We start from the raw sequence: 18039 nt of genomic DNA on the forward strand, positions 1-18039 counted from the left end.
AATATGAGTTAATTTAAATAAAAAAATTAAAAATATATAAGTAAATTGAGTATTAACCCTTGATGAATTCCCTGGGAAACCTGTAAAAAAAAGCAGGGTGCAATTGAGAAAAAGACTGATAAGTATTGTTGTTAAAATTATTATTGAGAAAATTATTTTTTTAGATATATTAATTAAAAAATATTAAAAAATAATTTAAAATTAAATTTAATAAATTTTAATTATAAAAAATTAAAATAATAAAATTATTTTTAAATTATTTTTTAATAATATTTAAAATAATATTTTTATTAAAAAATAATTTTACACTTTTAAACTAGACACAAATGGAATTAGGCATCCACAGAGAGCTTCCACACAGCAGAGTAAGGATTCCACAGCTAGTGGCGCAAGTGAGCACAAGGGTCAGCATCGAATTGCGTGGCCACTGCGTACATTGCGAGGGCTAGTTGATCTGACTTGGTCACTTTCATCATCATCTGTTAAAAGAGGACAAATGGTCCAGTCACGTCATTCACGTGGCATAGTCCTTGTGCCATTTGAGCTTTGGTATACTTACCCGATTAATCCCCTACTTTGGAAGGTTGTTTGTCACTTTCCAGTAGTCCATGCACACTTTTTCATTTTTTGTTCTTTTCTTCCTGAGATTATCCACTTCTACAATCATGCCCAACTGACATCGAAAATCTCTGTATCTACTTGATTTTCTTGATACCAAGTAGCTGTCCCGTCTGTATTCATAACATTGGCATAATCATTTTGGTGCAATTATTTAAGAAGAACTGGAAGCACTGGTAGAATTCATAAATTTAAATAAATTCTGATGAAAGATGAAATGGAGGTTCACCTGTGGCAGTGGCTGTGTTGATCCATCCAATTAGTCCTGCCTGGAGTCCCATTAAAAGATAAGTGAAATGCATCATGTAAAGCCACTTTTCGTTTTTATTATAAAATTCCCTGATTTTGTACCATAAACATTTGTCATTTTATACATTGACAACAGGTCATGCCCTTTATTATTTACTTTTCTCTTTCTGCAAGCAGATGCAGGTCCACCTCCTACAGAAACCATTATTTGCATCTCACTTCTCATCTTTATTTATAAATAATCCACAAAGATGCTGATAGATTAGATGGGTGTAGTTGCAATTTAATAACAAGTAAAAGAATATTAAACTAGCAGGTATTCACTAGCAACTTGCCGAGTCCTCCCATGGAAAAGCATGCTTTGATCAGACAGGAGGAAACCACCATGGGCCATGGCCCCTGCAAACACACATAACATGAACTTAAAAATACATTTAAACTGAACGTCATTATTATCCAAAAACCAAAATAACCCATGAATAATGAGACAGAAAAAATGCAGACTGCAGTCAGAGATCTTGAGACATTGAAGATAATTTAGGCAAAGAACATTTGCTAGCTTGGCTAGCGGTGAGCCATAATCTTTCATCTTATGAACAAAGCCACAAAAGGAAATGCTAATCATATGAAATTCTTTTCCTGGTCAAATAAATCACCTTAGTCAATGCTTGCTGAAAATTCAGTTAGATTACAAAATAAATTAATTTATATGATTATTAATAATTTATTTTATATATTTTATTTAAAAAGATTATGAATAAATTAATTTATATGTAGTAAAATTATAACCCGACCCTCAGGGCTAAACGAGGGACGACCTAAAAAACAGAAGAAAGGAAAGGGAAAAACAATGAATGAATTTGAACTGCAATTTGTTTAGCCTAGGATGAACGACTAAGCCGACTTCACAGAATATACAATATTTGATGCTATGGCTGCAAAATTTCTTTATGTAACGTATCTTTAACTTCTTCAGACAATCATCCAATGTTGTGATCGTCATAGCATTCCACTGGCTCGAGTCACCAAATATTGTGACCATCACCCCATGTTCCAGCACTCTGAACTTGTGACGTTCCCTCGACAGTTTAGTATCTGTCATCTCATATTGCAGCACTGAGGCCTTCCAAGCTTTTGCAATTTATCCCAAAGGCAGATAATCTGCCTTGGAGACTGATAATGTGCTGTAAAATAGCCTTCAATGCATCCGAACTGGCAGTACTTCAAGCTGTGTACATATTCCACAGGTTTTGAGCTGTTGAATTGCTCCACCCACATTCCCATGCTCACATCTTCCATCTTAAACAACTGCAGAAAGTTCAGTGCAAAATTTAGTTGAACATTTGAACTATCCTCTCCTGGTTTTTATTTTATATATATATATATATATATATTTATTTATTTATTTATTTATTTATTTATTTATTTATTTTGGTGGATTGGATGCGGCGGAGGGAATACTTACCCTTAATTTATGTCTCTCAAACTCGGAAACAATGAACTGCGCTATATCAGAGGACAAAATGTAGCCTGGTCCATTTGCATAGGGTGGATAATCTTCCTCTGGCCACTCCTGAAACCACAAAAAATGATGAATAAATGGCAAGAGAATGTCACAAAGACACATCAGGAAAAAAAAAAGGAAGAAAATAATTGCTCAACAACCACTTTAACGCCATCATTTTTTTTTCTTTCTAAAAACCATAGCTAGCCCAAGAATTAGTATACAATACACTGAAGTTCTCATAGCTCCAACCAGTCCCATCACAAAATCACAGCATGTTGTGTACCAAATAAAATAAACATGTGGATTGAGATAGGAGAGAGCTTTCAAATCCAGAATTATCACAATACATACAACCTGATCAAGACAAGCATCAATTAAATCTGGAATATAGTGCATTGCAACCAACTGATCAAGGGGCTTGCATTTTCACATGAAATCTAAGTATTAAGATTGCTAGGATGACTACAAATGCAAACCAACAATTTGTGTCAATGAACTCTCACATAGAGCTCAATGCACCATGTTAAATTAGGTATCTGATAAAATTAAAGGATAAAGCAATTAACAGGGTTACCCATACCTCATATGTCACTGCCCATTTACCATATCGAAGAGGCTTATGGTAGTAATTTATGTTCCCAACGTAGGAACTCCTACCCTCAGGAACTTTTCTTGCTTCGTCAATGACTGCATCCACTCTAAAAAATGTGTCATCATCACCCTTCATAATATGCTTTGCATGCACAGTGCGGACCTGTAAAAAACCAAAGCCATTTAATATAAAAATAAATATCATAAGGAATTGCTATTTTTTTCAGCAATTCTAAAAGTATTCCATTACTCACCCCATATTCACAGATAGCAACAGTTTTTAATACTACAAGGTCATAATTATCCATGTAAGGCACGATAACAATGTCACCAAAAAATTCTGCCTCTTTCTTCAACTCCAAATTCACTTCTTTCCGGGCGTGCTGTACAAACATAAATTCAGAAAAAGTACCTTCAATTATAGTAAGAAAGAACAACGAAAAACGCAGTTGCTAATGTATTCTTCACATACCAGTGCTACAAAGAAACAAGCTACTGCATTTGAAGATTTAATAAGCCTATGTTGCATCCAAGACTTCCTTGCAGCCATCCTCTCAGCAAAATGGTTGCCTGCAGAAAGAACACCAATAAAAAGTTCTGCAGACCCCTCAGGAAGAGGTGGTGCTCTCCATCTGTCTGTCATCTCTAAATGCCTCTGAGGAGCAAAACTCGGGTGTATTGTGGGCAATGAAGCAGCAAATACAGAGTGAACTTCAATGTCACCTTTCACAATTAGCCCTGTGGCATCCTCAAGAGTATAACCCTGTCAGCATTACCAAACCATATCACAAAATGCCCACATCTACGATGACATAAATACAACCATAGGATATACTCACAGTGTGATAAGGAAAAGAGGTGACATGCCTCCCATCAACATTAATGTGATAACCTTCCAAACCAGCACTAAGTGTTAGAACAAACAGCTTCTCCTCTACAAATGGAAATGCCCAGTCAACAGACACCTTTTTAGTTCGGCCTATCAGCCGACTTAACCACCAAGTTGCCTTTGACTCCTCGGAGTGATTGTCATCATCTCGGATCCACTTCTCACACTTCACCTGACCATCAACTGCAACCAATGAGAACAATTACTCACTCCGGTGGAACTGAAGAAACAATTTCTTTTTTTTAAAAAAAAAAGGGGACTTGTACAAAAAAAAAAAATGGTTCAAATAAAGAGGAAATTCTCATCACTTCTAGAACAATTTCAAAAGACAACTAGAAACTAGAAAAAACAAACTAAATCCACAAATCCACAAAAATACTACATCCTTAATGAGACTATAGAAGGAATTTTTTTTTTTTTTTGGGTGGGGATTGGCGGGAGAGGGAGAAACGTAGGCTGAAATTTACATGGACCACCCTAACCTGAAACAGTTTTTTTACCCAGTCTCTTCATGGAATATGAGCAAACAAATTATACTACTTCAAGTTACAATTCATTAGCATGCAAAGTTCCCACTGCCCGATGGGGGGGGAGTTTAAGAAGAAAATTGCTTGTTAATAACATATCATAATAGTAATAGTCATACAGAATCAAATAAAAGCATCCACATTCCACAACTTGCCTTCCATTTAGGAAGTCTTTCAAACAAACATTTTTATCCAGACCAATGTCATCTTTCCAGTAGTCATCTCCCCAACCCCACTTTGATGAGATAAATTTGGCATTGTCTGGCCTAAACAGATATAAAAAAAAAAAAAAAAGTTTATTTCAAAGTTCCTATGTTGACAATATGACAAAAACCTCCACATAACCGACCCAGCCCATTATCCACATGGTTCCAAGGTTCTAATCCTAATGCGCATGTAACATTTAAGGGTTCTCAAAAAGAACAAGACCAACCTATGAAGCATTTAAAATCAGACTATTGAGATATTAGTAGAAATGGTAGAATTGTGCAGTAATTTTAGGAATCATTGTAGGATTGATTGAGTTTATTGTATTTCCATACTTGTGTAACTTTAACAGCATAAAACCCCCAAATGGCGTGAGGAAATGATCAGGCTTTTCAGCTCAATTTTCTCTCTCTTTTTTTCTCTTTTTATCTATTTTTTATGGTATCAAAGATATGAGGCCCGACAGCTGCAGATCCGGGACCCGAAAGCATGATGGGTTCAGCCAAACGAGCCAGATTAGCGAGTTGAGTTAATCAAGCCAGACTCAAGTAGATCCCTGAGCTAACCCAACATGCTAGACCCTAAGGGCAGAGCCACAAGATACCAAACACAAGTAGATTAACCAACCCATACAATACCAAGTGAGAACAAGGCCTCAATAGGTCAAGTTCAATTACACTCTAAGGGGAGTATTGGAACGTGGCTTGTCTCACATTGGCAAGAGAAGAAAAAATTTAACGGCTATATAAAATTCAAGCACAATTGTAGCTGCTGGCCCATTTTGTGCTCCAACTCCCTGGGCCCAAGAATTCCAACACAGACCAATTACAAACTATGATCCAATTACATTAGAATGGTGGTTTTTGGGGCCCCGCAATGGGGGGCGGGGGTGTTGCGGGGCTGGTGTGGGGTGTGTGGGTGTTGTTGGGCGCCATCATCCTAATTCTGAGTTACCAAACATACCCAAATCAAAAGCACTCTTTAAAAGTCCACCTTCTGTTTTAACTCCATCTAAACAAATCTCCCATACCCACTTCACAGCATCAAACACCTAAAGTGAAAAAATACATCCTAATTAACTAACAATAAGCCACAGTGGCCTGTTATTAACTTATAACTAATTCATTTCTACTGATCAGCCACAAAAATCTGCAATAAAACGTTTGTAATGTCCATTGCGGGCTAAGAACTCAACAGCATATGCCATATACAATTATGCTACTTTCAAACTCTAATGCAGGCCTCAAATAACTCAACAAAAAAACAAATATCCATTAAACACGATCGCTAAACGAACAATGAAGTAGCCTCTAACTCACCTGTCTCCTCATCAGCCTTAGACTTCCAACCCTCACATCGTAAAGCAGTCCCCCACTGCATCCTATAACAAGTATTATGCTCAATCACCGGCTTCCCACTCCAATCCCCCTTCAGCCTTGGATTGAAATGCAGAATCCTTGGCGGTTCCTCGCCTTCCACAATCTTCAGCGCCTGCAACTCCATAATAAACTGCGACACCACCACCGGCTCTCCACCATCTTTCACCAGCGATATCTTTGGGTCGTTCTCAGCATGAGCCCACCTTGGCTTCCCCACCACAGTAACGTGTGACCCCAACGTTAGCCCACACGGCAACTCCACCACCTTCCCTCGCTTCAAAAAATCCGACCCAGATAGCGAAACCGAATGCGGGCAAGATTCCGATAAGTTATTGGGCTTTTTAACATCCGAAACCTGAACTTTACCCGATTCTATCCCTTCCCAAAGCTTCCTCCCCTCCTCCCAAGCAGTCTTAGCAGTCCTATGAAGCTCGACGGATCCATCTTTTTTAGTAGGATCAAATGTTTTGGGGTCAAAATTCAAACTCGACAACATTTTAAGGGTTCTGTCAGTACTTTGGGACTGAGTTGGTTGCGCCGAGTTATAAGAAACCCAATCAAAGGGCCGAGTTGGAGCACCTCTATCCTGCATATCCTCTTCGTTTTGAAGAATAGAAGGGCGAGTAAAGGCTTCTTGAGAGACAGTACTGAAATCAGTATTGAAGGCAAAAGGGATTTCTAGAGTTACAAGTAGTATATACAAAAAACCAACGCCAATCAGGATTTGAATCGATCTTTGCCTGCTTAAAGACACAAACAAGTCGAATTTATCCATTCTGGTTTCCCATTTGCCCCTCTTCATACTGGACAATACCAAAACGAAAAGAAACCTAATTTCTGAAGGAAACAGCGAAAACAGAATCTGGGTGTTGGAGAAATTGAGGAGACAGGGCAAGAGAGAGTTGCTATAGAAGCTCCCCAGGCAGAACAGAGAATGAATCAGGTGATCAGCACATTCACAGAATAAGAAGAAGAAGAAGAAGAAGAAGAAACGCGTAACCAAGAGAGAGGAAGAATTGAAATGAAATGAAACGGCGACGAAGATTGCTCTCTCTCTCTCTGTCTCTCTCTATCTCTCTCTTATTATTATTATTGGGGGCTTTTGGAGAGAAGAAAGTGAATAGCAGGATGGGAAATATAGAGAGAGACGGAAAGGAATTTTCCTTTTTCAAATTCAAAATCATGGATTTACCGAAAGCATATGGTAAAAAATAGAAATTTCAAATTACTTCTATTATTTGTTTAAATACATATATTATTTTATATTTTTTTTAGTAAAATAAAATTTAATTAAATTCTAAATTTTTAAATATAAAAAAATTAAAAATAAATTTTTAAGTTTTATAAATAATTATTTATATATGTTAATTGAAAAATTAATTAATTTTAGAGATATATAATATGATGAGTAGAATTTTATATTTGAAATTATAAATTTATAAGTTTTAAAATTCTTAAAAAAATTGTAATAGATAAAATTTTAAATAATTATTATTTTTATATTTAAGATAAGATTTTTATAATTAAAATTTAAAATATTTAAATAAAAAATATATTTAATATGATAAATTAATTTTTATATAACAATAAAAAAGAAGTATTCACTAAGCAAGGTGGCATACTCTTATGAAATTATTTTTAAGATTTTGCTTTAATATATATGTTGTAAATTGCATAAATTATAATTTTTATATAAATATTTTAAAGTGTATATTGATTATACACTTGTTAGAGAAAATTGACTCTAATTAAAATTTAAATATAAATTTCATGATTTAAAAATGATTCAGCATCCATAAATTAAATCTAATTAGTTATCATTTAATTTTTTTGATGTATATAAATTTATATATTTTAAATAATAAGACTAAACGATCTAAATGAGCTATTTTATTACAAGTAGTTAGAGTAATGAAATTATACTCTCTCTTTATATTATCTTTGTAACAAAAATTGAAAAATTTATAATTAAAATGATAATTATATGAATTTTAATATAAATACTTATTTGAAAAATTATTAAATTTATTATTATAATTAAATTTATATTAATTAAACTAATAAAGTAAAATCAATAAATTTTAATTTAGTGGTACTAACATCACTTATAAAATCATAAGGTCTCAAATTCAAATTATAATTATAAAAATATAATAATTTTCTTTCCTCCTTTTTATTTCTATCAAAATATTAAAAATGCAAAAAAAAAATTTCCCTTATCAAAAAGATTTATATGGACAAAGAAAATCTTTTTCTTTCCAAAAATATTTTTTTCTTTACCAAACTTTTTTTTTTTTTTTTACTTAGAGTAAGTCAAAGCAATAAAATTCAATATCCAAGGATTTTGGACCCAAAAGAAATTCCAAGAAGTGGACTCTAGTCAAAATTCGTCATTAAATGTAACAACATAAAGGATAAAAATCCCATATCCCAAGTTTGATACTTGGCCAAAATTTTTTTTTGACAGTTAAAAGTATTAATTGGCAATAATTGAGACGATCCCACATTAATTAATTAAGAAATGGAAGAAACTATAAAGAACTTACCGTGATGTTGAAAGAATTGCCAATTAATTGTTGGCCAAATGAATTGGCAGTGAAGGCAATTTTATGCCTTTTCCTTCTATTCTCTTTGGGCCTTCATTGTGACTGTGGGTACAGAGATACACAAAGACATAATGATAGGTTAAGCAGAGCATTAGAATTAGAATTAATTAATAATTATTTAAAAATGTAAATAGAATCAAATCTTATAAAAAATATAATCGAATAAAATTAAATTAAGTCATATAAATAATATAATCAAGTATTTTGATTTGACTCAAATCGTCAATTTTCATTATTATATTTTATCTCATTTTTTCTTATTTTTTGTTGATTTTTATTAATAAACATTTTATTTAATATTTGACAAAAATAGAAATAAATTTATTTTATAGTATTAATAATTTTTATTAAAATTTAAAATTTAATAAATAATAAAAATTTTATGTTTTTTAATTAGTTCACATATTTATATTATTAAATAAAAAAGCAAAATCAATATTTAATATATTTTTTTAATTTGAATTTTAAAAATTAAAAGAATAAATTAATTCAAATAAAGTTTCAATAATTATTATTTTTATATCCTTATTGGTACATAAATTAGTCAGGGATTGACATATTAATTAATCAATTAATATTTTTAATCAAGTTATATTTTTTATCCGTTAGCTTATATAAATCAATAGAAAATATTGATGATTGATATATTTTTAATTATTTAAATAAATAATATTTATTTATAAATTTATGTATATATTTCGGCCTTAATATATATATATATATATATATATATATATATATATATATATATATATATATATATATATATATATATATATATTAGATTACATGGGAAGCTGACATGCCGCAATTCAGTCTTCACAACTCCTCAAACAAAGTAGCCTGAATTCCGTTAAGGCCACTCCGAACTATTAAGGCTTTACCTGGAAACTAAAGCCCAAGCCCACTAGCGGCCTGAGCAATACTATAATAAGACGGTTAAAAAGCGGAATGATTTGTATTGACAAGAGAGAAAATCAGCGGCAGCGAATGGCGGCCTCTTCTTTGATCTAAGCACAGGCGCTGGCACACAGAATCTTATACGAAGAAAGGGAAAAATGGTGGCGATTTCGCTTTACAGAGGGAACCTCCACAGAGTCCCGGACGTACCTCGTCGATGGCCAATGCCAGTCCGCAAAATCTCTCTCAAAGACTTCAAATCCCTCCTACACCGCCGCTCCAAAGCCCTTTCTCGCCTCCGCTCTTCCACCAACGCCATCGCCACCACTTCTAATCATAACCCTAAAACTGATCCAAAGGAGAACGTGGATCCAATTGCGCTTAACTTGGAGGCCGGCGAAGGGACTAATCGTGAAGAGGAGGAGGGGACTTCCAAAGGTTCAGCTTCTAAGGAGGTCAAGGATCAGAAAGGATTGGATTTTGGTGAATGTTCGGTTAAACCGGAGGGCTTGTCGGATTTGTCGCCTGCTGAGAAAGGCGATGATGAGGCAGTTAACGCCGATGGGAATTTTCAGCCTGAAAAGCTGGATTTGTCAGCTAATCCTAATACGGAGGTATATTATAATGGACAATTTCACAATTTGTATTTCAGTGCATCTTATTTCTTGTTTTTTTTGGCTCGACATTTTTGTTGTGTTATTAAATATATTTTCTATTGTGTGAATCTTGGAAATAAATAATTTTTTGGGAGACCCGTGTGGTTGCTATAAATTAACAAACTCATAAGTTCAATAAATCTTCATGGTGGTTCATCATGTTACAGCATAAATGTGAACTTTGATGTTTCTTATATGTGTCACTCAAATGATGGCAAGTGGCTGAAATTCCCTAAAAGATTGAATGAACCAGTAAACATTTATTTGATTTATTACTAGTGCTCCTGCGATTATGTGCATCTTCAAGAAAGGCAAACATGTTACGTTGTATCATAAATTCTTTGTTGCGTGTAAGTTATTCTTTGAGATTATTAATGTATGTATGAAATGCCTTTTCTCAAATCGTGTATTTGTAATTTTGCATCTTCAGCCGCGCAAAGCTGATGTTGTAAATGATAAAGAGAAAAGGAAAAAGGAAGTTGAGGAGAAGTTACTGGTTTTGAATGCGAAGAAGCATAATCTGGTACAAGTGCTGAAGCAGGTGAGTTACTCTATCCTCGTCTTGTGTGGAACAAGAAAAGTTTCAATTATGTGAATCATTGCTTTGTGCTCTCCAATCCCACCCCTCCACCACCCTGCGAAGAAATGATGAGTTTGGAATTGTTTGTGGTGGTGCCTGACAGATCTTGAATGTGGAGGAGGAATTAAAGAGACGAAATAGCATGCAAGGAATGGGAATTCGCCCTTCTGTTCCTCTTCAAGGGGATATTGCTAATGATTCTGGGTCAATGAGTAGGCATAATACTCCTAGGATGGGCTCAGAAGGAAACCTTGGTGGTGATATGGAAGGGGGAGAAACTGAAGATGTTTCAAATCCTAGTAATCATTCTCGTCACATACAACGAATGAGCAGTACATCTCCATCTTCAGAGTCTCCTCTAAGAAAGCCTCCCTACATTCAGCACAATGTGGTAATGCGCTGCAATTTCTACCTTTTATTGTGATGTTCCTTGGATATTTTACTTGTTTGAGTGAATTGATTGTGTTGATAGTTCTGTTTTTAGGCCTTTGTTAAACTAGATTAAGGGCCTTTCTGAACTACATCTTTGATGGACTGTCAATGCTCTGCTCTATTCATCCTAATCCCATACCCTAATCAAAGTTGCAAAGTATGCCAAGTCAGCCAAAAAAAAATGTTTTCTTTTCAATAATTTAGAGTTTTAGGATATAATAGACCTATAGGTCCCATACAATAAAATTATATGAGAACATCTGTTGTGTGTAAAATAGATATAATTAGTTCAAGTTCTTGGCCATAAGCTAAGCGTCAAAAATGGAAAAAATCAATGACTGACTCTTCTAGTTTAGGATTGTACTTGATTGAGTTGAGCTTTTGTGTTTTTAATTTGTACGAGCATATGCACAGATAATGATGTGTACTTCCTACTATTCGAAGAATGAAGTAAACTACTGTCATCTCATCTGCTTGGGGCTTGTTCTGAACATAGCAGAATGCTATACTCTAGAATTTTCTAGTAATCGATTGGCACCTACCCTGCCTTAGTAGGACGTTTATGTAATTTCACTTATTGGAGCCACAAGGTGAGTGCCTCAGGGACTACAGTGGATCACCTTATTATTCATAGGCCAAACCTGTTTATTAAGATGTCTGAAAATATACCAATCTGGATTGGATTGCTTGCACAAAGGATTTATAGGCTACTTAACTAGGATAGAATGAAGGGTTCATTAAAAGCAAATTCAATATTGGTTCTTCCAATTGTAGGTGATTGCAGGGCTAGGAATGGGCAGCTGAAAAGGATCGTCAGTTTTATTTGCCAAGAGGTTGCTGTCCAGTAAAATATATAGGCTACTTAGAGAAGTAAAATATTTGGGGTTTGCAGGGTTCAAACTTACAATGTCATAGGCTAATAGCTTTTTCAAATTTTTCCAAAATGTGGAAGTTAGAAGTGCTTTAAAGTCAGAAGCTATATGGTACATGTCAATCAGGTCCCTTTAAATAAATTTACATAAATATGCATGCATATCACTCGTTAAGTTTCTGGATATATGGTATTAAAACAATATTATTTACAACATGACAGTGTTGTTAATGCAAGAGGTGACACTAAGGCGATGAGGTATCCTATGGCCTTAGGTGAGAGGCATGAGGCAAGGGGTGTGCCTTTTTGAAGCAAGGCGTATATAGTGAAGATCAAATTGCATATTCTATAGTTAAAATCAGCACCCTAACAATTCTATCAATATTTGGTGGATGTCTTGATCCTCCATTCAGTGACCAACCAAGCATACAAAGAAAATACTCAAGTTAAAATTAAAAAGAAAAATAAAATAAAATGCAGATGCTGTGCAGAAGGCGGGAGTGAGAGAAGAAGAGAAAAGGAGGAGAGAAAAGAAGAAAAGAAATACAAAGAAAAAAAAAAGTGCAGATGCTATGCAGATGGCGCGAGTGAGAGAAGAAGAGGATAGGAGAAGAAGGAGAGAAGAAGAAAAGAAGAATTTACAAAGAAACAAAAAAGGGGGGGAGGGGGTTCTGTGCAGGCGCTGTTTTGCTGCACCAGGTGAGAAGAAGAGAAGAAGAGGAGATAAAGAGAGAGGAAGGATGAGAGAAAATTATCTGCGCCGGTGCTGTTGTGGTCTGACCTTGTTTTCCAGCTGCTGGTGGTGTCAAAATGAGAGGCGAAGGTTGGGTTTTTTAATCTTTGCTTTTTTAAAAAAATAAAAAAAATAATAAAAAAAGGCGCCTTAACAACACTGTAACATGATTGGAGTGTTTATATTTTACTGCAATTTGAATCTTATGTCTTGTCTTTCCTTTAGCTTCTTTATACGGATTCATTGTGTTCATATTTTACTGCAATTCCTTGCAGGTTCCATACCCCTCTCGTCCAAGTTTAGGGACCATCAGTAGTCCATCACGCTTTGCTCCAACAGGACACCAAGTCCCTTCTGCAAATGTACCAATGGTATCTGTATCAGGAACAAATTACATTGCGTCCTCTCCATCCCCTGCAGCATCTGGTGGCACATCGGCATTTAGAGATGCTCGGCAGCCAAGTCCATGGAATTAGAAGGTGTGCACTAACATGATTTTGATATTTGGCTCTGTTGTAACAGCTTCAATCTTCTTGTTAATCGGCAGGCATATCAAGCTTACATGGTTTTTATCCTCCTTTGCTCAGTCTTTCATCCCCATGCAAATTGAATGTTGGCGCCTTTTAAAATGTTCCATTTATGTGAGTCTTTCCATTGTTTAGCCAGCCCCAGGTTGAAGATGACGAGAATCCAAGCAGTGCCAAAAATTATATATATTTTTTAAATCATTGTAAATGTAGCACCGTCCATTCATTGCTAGTTATGTGTTGTTCATTGCAATTTCTTAAATTCAAAGCACTGATCCTAACAGATTTAAGCTATAGAATTGTTGAAAACCGCGAGTTGTAGGGACTGAGTCAAGCATTGTAAAATACATGTTGAGTAGGGTTATTTTGTTGGATATAATATCCAAAGCATTGTGGTCATGTGGTGCATTGGAATTCAATTATTGGTGATTTTCGTGTCACCTTCAGTTCAAAAGGGGGTTAAATGACACGGGTGAATGGACATTACAAGTTTTGATTTTGTTAAATATTGAATCTATTTTCCTTCCATTTTGATCTGTGGTCTTTTAATTCATCTAAAACTGTGATAACGTGTTGGTGCTGTTCTGTTTATGTCATGCATCTTTTGGCCATACGATTGTACCCTATTTCTTAAAATTTTCCCTCCAAAATTTCAATTCTCTGGGGGTTTAGCCTAAACGAAATCAATACATGGTTCTACCAACTTCTAAATAATTTTTTTTGAGAAGCCGCTACTTTAGTTTGAGGATCCATCAAAGGCTAAATCAAGTTGAGGTTCTCTGATAATGGCATATGGAGCTTCATCGTTGGAGCATTGAATTGTGCATGATCTTTCCTTGTGCTTGATGTTAAGAGGTTAACAATTTCGTTAGGTGGTGACACGGCCGCGGAAGGAGATCATCCTTTGGACGTACACAAGTAGAGTCAATTGAACAATTAAAGCATAGATAGTTTAGTGGAGTTAAAAGTTCAAAAACAAATGCTCTTTTTTTATTGGTTTTGCTCAGGAAAGCAGTATATGTGATAGGAAATTTCACCTTTCCTCTTGTTCAGGGACCTCGATTTTCAGTGGTCTTAGCCTTTAAGGACATGAGTCATTGAACTGGGGTCCTGGGAAAAGAAAGCCCCATTGACCAGCCCACATTGCTATTGCCAAGTGTTGCTATATTTCCTTGTCCAATTGGGATCATTTGACTTTGAAACTAACCTTCAACTATGCATTCAAGGATTGGAGGTGTGGAGTGGTTGTTGGAGCAAGGAATGTAGCATGCACAGGTTGGGACCAGTATTCACTTGACTGCAGAGGACTATTCCGTCTTATCACCAAGGCCCAAGCCAATAATTTCATTTTTCACTTCTGGGTATAAAGCAACTTAATTGTGCAAGAGATTATGTCTAAACAAACCTCTAAATCATAACAAGTGATTATGTTCTTACATGTGCATGAAAATGGTGCAACTATGCTGAAAATAAAGATCACCAAACTCTATAACATAAGCCATTTTCTAAGCATTTAATGCAATTTTCACACATATAGCCATTGTAAGTCCGGGTTTGCTGTGCAAAACGGGAAAGCTTGTTGGGTCAAAAAGTGGCATTAAAAAAAAAAAAAAAAAAGGAAATAGACACACCCTGTTTCTAAAAACTTCTTAGATGTTTGCATTATTGATGACTTCTCAATGAACCATCATCAAACACTTTTTGCCAGTTCTAGACTTCTAGTGCCCTGGAGAAATAGGGCCTTTGTGTGGCTCTATTAAATATTAATTGCACGAGGTGGAGGTTCTCACTGCTCAAGATCATAGGACTGGGACCGGTCTCAATGGTGAGAGGAGTCTGGCGCCTTTCAACTTCAAACTTCAGCAGGACAAGAGGACAAAACTTTCTGGTGACTCTCTTTAATGTCTACCTCAATTTTTACAGATTATATGTGCCATGATGAACTATTTGGACCCAAATTCAGATTCGGGGCTTGTACCAGATCCCAAGTTAACGTTAGCCTAAAATTTGGAGAAATTCAATCCTAGCTCAAACACCATGGCTCAACACAACTTCCATTTCTAATAAACCTTTAAGATTTTTTTCGAGTTACTTACAATTAAATCAATTTATTGTTGGTCCCAATACTCTATTTGATTACTAATTCAATAGCATAAATATACAAATTTCATTTAGTCTTTGTTAACAATATGAGAAAAGTCATTACTCATCACTCCCACTTGCCGATCTGATGGAGAAGCTTCAGCAATTGTGACCTCTCGAAAGTCCTAACGTACAGTAATGTGAAATGTTTCCACTAGTAGTAGGGGTGTGCAAACGGTCGGTTCGGTTTCGAACCGAATCGAACCGATAAAATCGAAAATCGAAAATCAAAAATTTTAAAAATCGAACCAAACCGATTGATAAGAGAAAACTGAACCGAATCGAACCGATAAATATCGGTTCAGTTCAGTTTTAAACCGATTAAACCGAAATTTATAAAATTTCATATTTTTAACATTAAATCTAAACAATAAAAACATAAAAACAAAAAAAATTAGAAATCAAAACTCAAAAATCTTAAGGTTCGGTTCGGTTTTCTTTGATTTCGATTCGGTTCACTTCGGTTCGATTCAATTTGATTCGATTTTTTTATTTCCTATATATATTAATAATTTCGGTTCGGTTCGATTTTTTTAATTTTTTTATGAAAATAACCGAACCGAACCGATTAACCGAAATTATCAAAATTATAAACCGAATCGAACCGATTGAATTTTAAAACCGAACCGATTAAACCGAATTCAATCAGTTCGATTCGATTTTTTGGTTTAAACCGAAAACTGCTCTCCCCTAACTAGTAGTGGGTTGGCTGGCCTTATGCCTTGAATATGCGAGAGACATCATTCTTGGCATTACACTATCTGTTCGGTAAGTTTAGCTGAAGGGAAAAATGTGTGTGAAAACAGAATTGAAAGAATGAAAAATCGCGTCCCTTGATGTCTTTTACATGTGCTTATATACAAGAATGTGATCTGTACAGTTGTAACAAACTCATCATAGCCTCTAAGTTTCCAGCTCAGCTTCTAACAGTTTTCTCCCGCCAAATAACTTAAATATCCTACAGCCCCTCCTCAAGATGGAGATGGGTTTAGGGAAACCAATCCCATCTTGGACAAAAATTTGTGGAAAAGTGGTGTAGTGACTGGTTTAGTAAACAAATCTGCAAGTTGGTCTCGGGCAGGGATGTGAGCAGTAGTGATAAACTGATTTTGGACTTGTTGTCGTATGATATGACAATCGATATCCAAATGCTTCGTTCATTCCTGAAACACTGAATTTTCAGAGATGTGGACAGCAGCTTTATTGTCACAAAATAAGGGAATGAGAGGTGCCACTGGAAATTGGAAATCCCGCAGTAAGTACGACACCCATTAGAGCTCACAAACCATCATTGCCATGCTTCTATACTCATCCTTAGTTGACGATTTACTAACTGTAGATTGCTTCTTTGATTTCCAGGAGATAAGTGACTGGCCAAGGAAAATGCAATACCCTGTCAATGACTTGCGAGACATTGGGCATGTGGCCCAATCTGCATCACAATATGCACGAATGCAGAGCTCTGAATTTGCTGGAAAAAATAAACCCTTTGCTGGAGTCCTTTTGAGATACCGAAGCAATGCTTGCAGGGCTTCCCAATGTGCTTTTCTCGGATGCTGGAGGAATTGACTAAGATGTTGCACTGCATATGAAATATCTGGGCGAGTAAGGTTCAAGTAAAGTAGTCGCCCCACAAATCTGCGGTATATTTCAGGATCAGAAAGTAATTCACTTGTTTCATCATCAAGCTTCAAATTTTTACTCATTGGAAACTCTTTAGGCTTACAATTCAATAATCCAGCATCGGTGATTATGTCTAATATGTACTTGCGTTGATTAAAAAACAAACCAGATGTAGATCGTGCAATTTCCACACCGAGGAAATACTTGGCATAGCCAAGGTCTTTGATGGTAAAAGAATCATGGAGAAATTGTTTTACAGTAAGAATAGAGGATTCATCAACACTTGTGATAAGCACATCATCCACGTATACGAGTAGAGCAATGAAAGACTGAGCCGACCCTTTTGTGAAAAGGCAATTGTCATGTATGGACTAAATAAAACCATAAGAACAGAGTTTAGATGTCAACTCTTTATTCCACTGCCGTCCGGCTTGTTTGAGGCCATATATTGATTTTCTTAGACGACAAACTTACCCTGTTTGAGCTTTCAAATATCCTTCCAGTGGCTTCATATAAAGTTCTTCATCTATGAAACCATGTAAGTATGCATTATTAATGTCCAACTCGTGAATAACCCAGTTCTTAGCAGCTGCAAGTGCCAAGAAAATACGAAAAGTTACTGTTTTCGCAACAGGAGAGAAACTTGCTGTGTAATCCAGGCCTGGAAGCTGATTATAACCCTTTGCTACAAGCCGAGCTTTATAGCGATCAACCGTGCCATCGATTTTGTATTTGACCTTGTATATCCATTTGGAGTCAATGGCCTTTTTGTGAGCAGGCAAAGAAGTTAATTCCCATGTGCCATTCTGCTCCAAAGCTGCAAGTTCCTTTTCCATTGCCTCAATCCAGTGTGGATTGGACTTAGCTTGTGAATAATTGTGAGGTTCATGGATCATTGACACATTAGCCACAAAATTACAGTAAGTAGGATGAAAAATAGGATTGGAAAAAGAAAAATTACCTGGGGAAAAATTGGAATCCAATGAACTATTGATAACAGTT

The 18039-nt window shown here is 35.5% G+C and overlaps 3 protein-coding genes across 4 annotated transcripts; 1 reads left to right on the top strand and 2 right to left on the bottom strand.

Annotated features, from left to right (window-relative positions):
- Window positions 1–1603: 1603 nt before the first annotated feature.
- LOC110654350 (hydroxyproline O-galactosyltransferase GALT6) lies at window positions 1604–7077 on the bottom strand. The gene is made up of 7 exons (XM_021810302.2): window positions 5908–7077; window positions 3805–4037; window positions 3438–3728; window positions 3220–3348; window positions 2955–3128; window positions 2333–2440; window positions 1604–2175 (listed from the first exon to the last, which is right to left on the bottom strand). Exons 1-7 carry the CDS (start codon window positions 6767–6769, stop codon window positions 1966–1968), a joined length of 2007 nt encoding a protein of 668 aa, XP_021665994.2. The 5' UTR covers window positions 6770–7077; the 3' UTR covers window positions 1604–1965.
- Window positions 7078–9516: 2439 nt separating this feature from the next.
- On the top strand, window positions 9517–13800 carry LOC110654351 (uncharacterized). 2 transcript variants are annotated; one of them, XM_058132480.1, is made up of 5 exons: window positions 9517–10087; window positions 10560–10670; window positions 10813–11100; window positions 13021–13224; window positions 13333–13800. In XM_058132480.1, exons 1-4 carry the CDS (start codon window positions 9632–9634, stop codon window positions 13219–13221), a joined length of 1056 nt encoding a protein of 351 aa, XP_057988463.1. In that variant the 5' UTR covers window positions 9517–9631; the 3' UTR covers window positions 13222–13224; window positions 13333–13800. The 2 variants fall into 2 exon arrangements, with proteins under 2 accessions (XP_057988463.1, XP_057988462.1); XM_058132479.1 differs by having other exon boundaries at window positions 9518–10087; window positions 13021–13800.
- Window positions 13801–16685: 2885 nt separating this feature from the next.
- On the bottom strand, window positions 16686–17873 carry LOC131172212 (uncharacterized mitochondrial protein AtMg00810-like). Its single transcript, XM_058133160.1, has 2 exons — window positions 17512–17873; window positions 16686–17319 (listed from the first exon to the last, which is right to left on the bottom strand). The coding sequence occupies exons 1-2, from the start codon at window positions 17871–17873 to the stop codon at window positions 16686–16688; spliced, it is 996 nt and encodes a 331-aa protein (XP_057989143.1).
- Window positions 17874–18039: the final 166 nt, after the last annotated feature.

This window comes from Hevea brasiliensis, chromosome 13, assembly GCF_030052815.1.
Source record: "Hevea brasiliensis isolate MT/VB/25A 57/8 chromosome 13, ASM3005281v1, whole genome shotgun sequence".
Classification (NCBI taxonomy): Eukaryota; Viridiplantae; Streptophyta; class Magnoliopsida; order Malpighiales; family Euphorbiaceae; genus Hevea; species Hevea brasiliensis.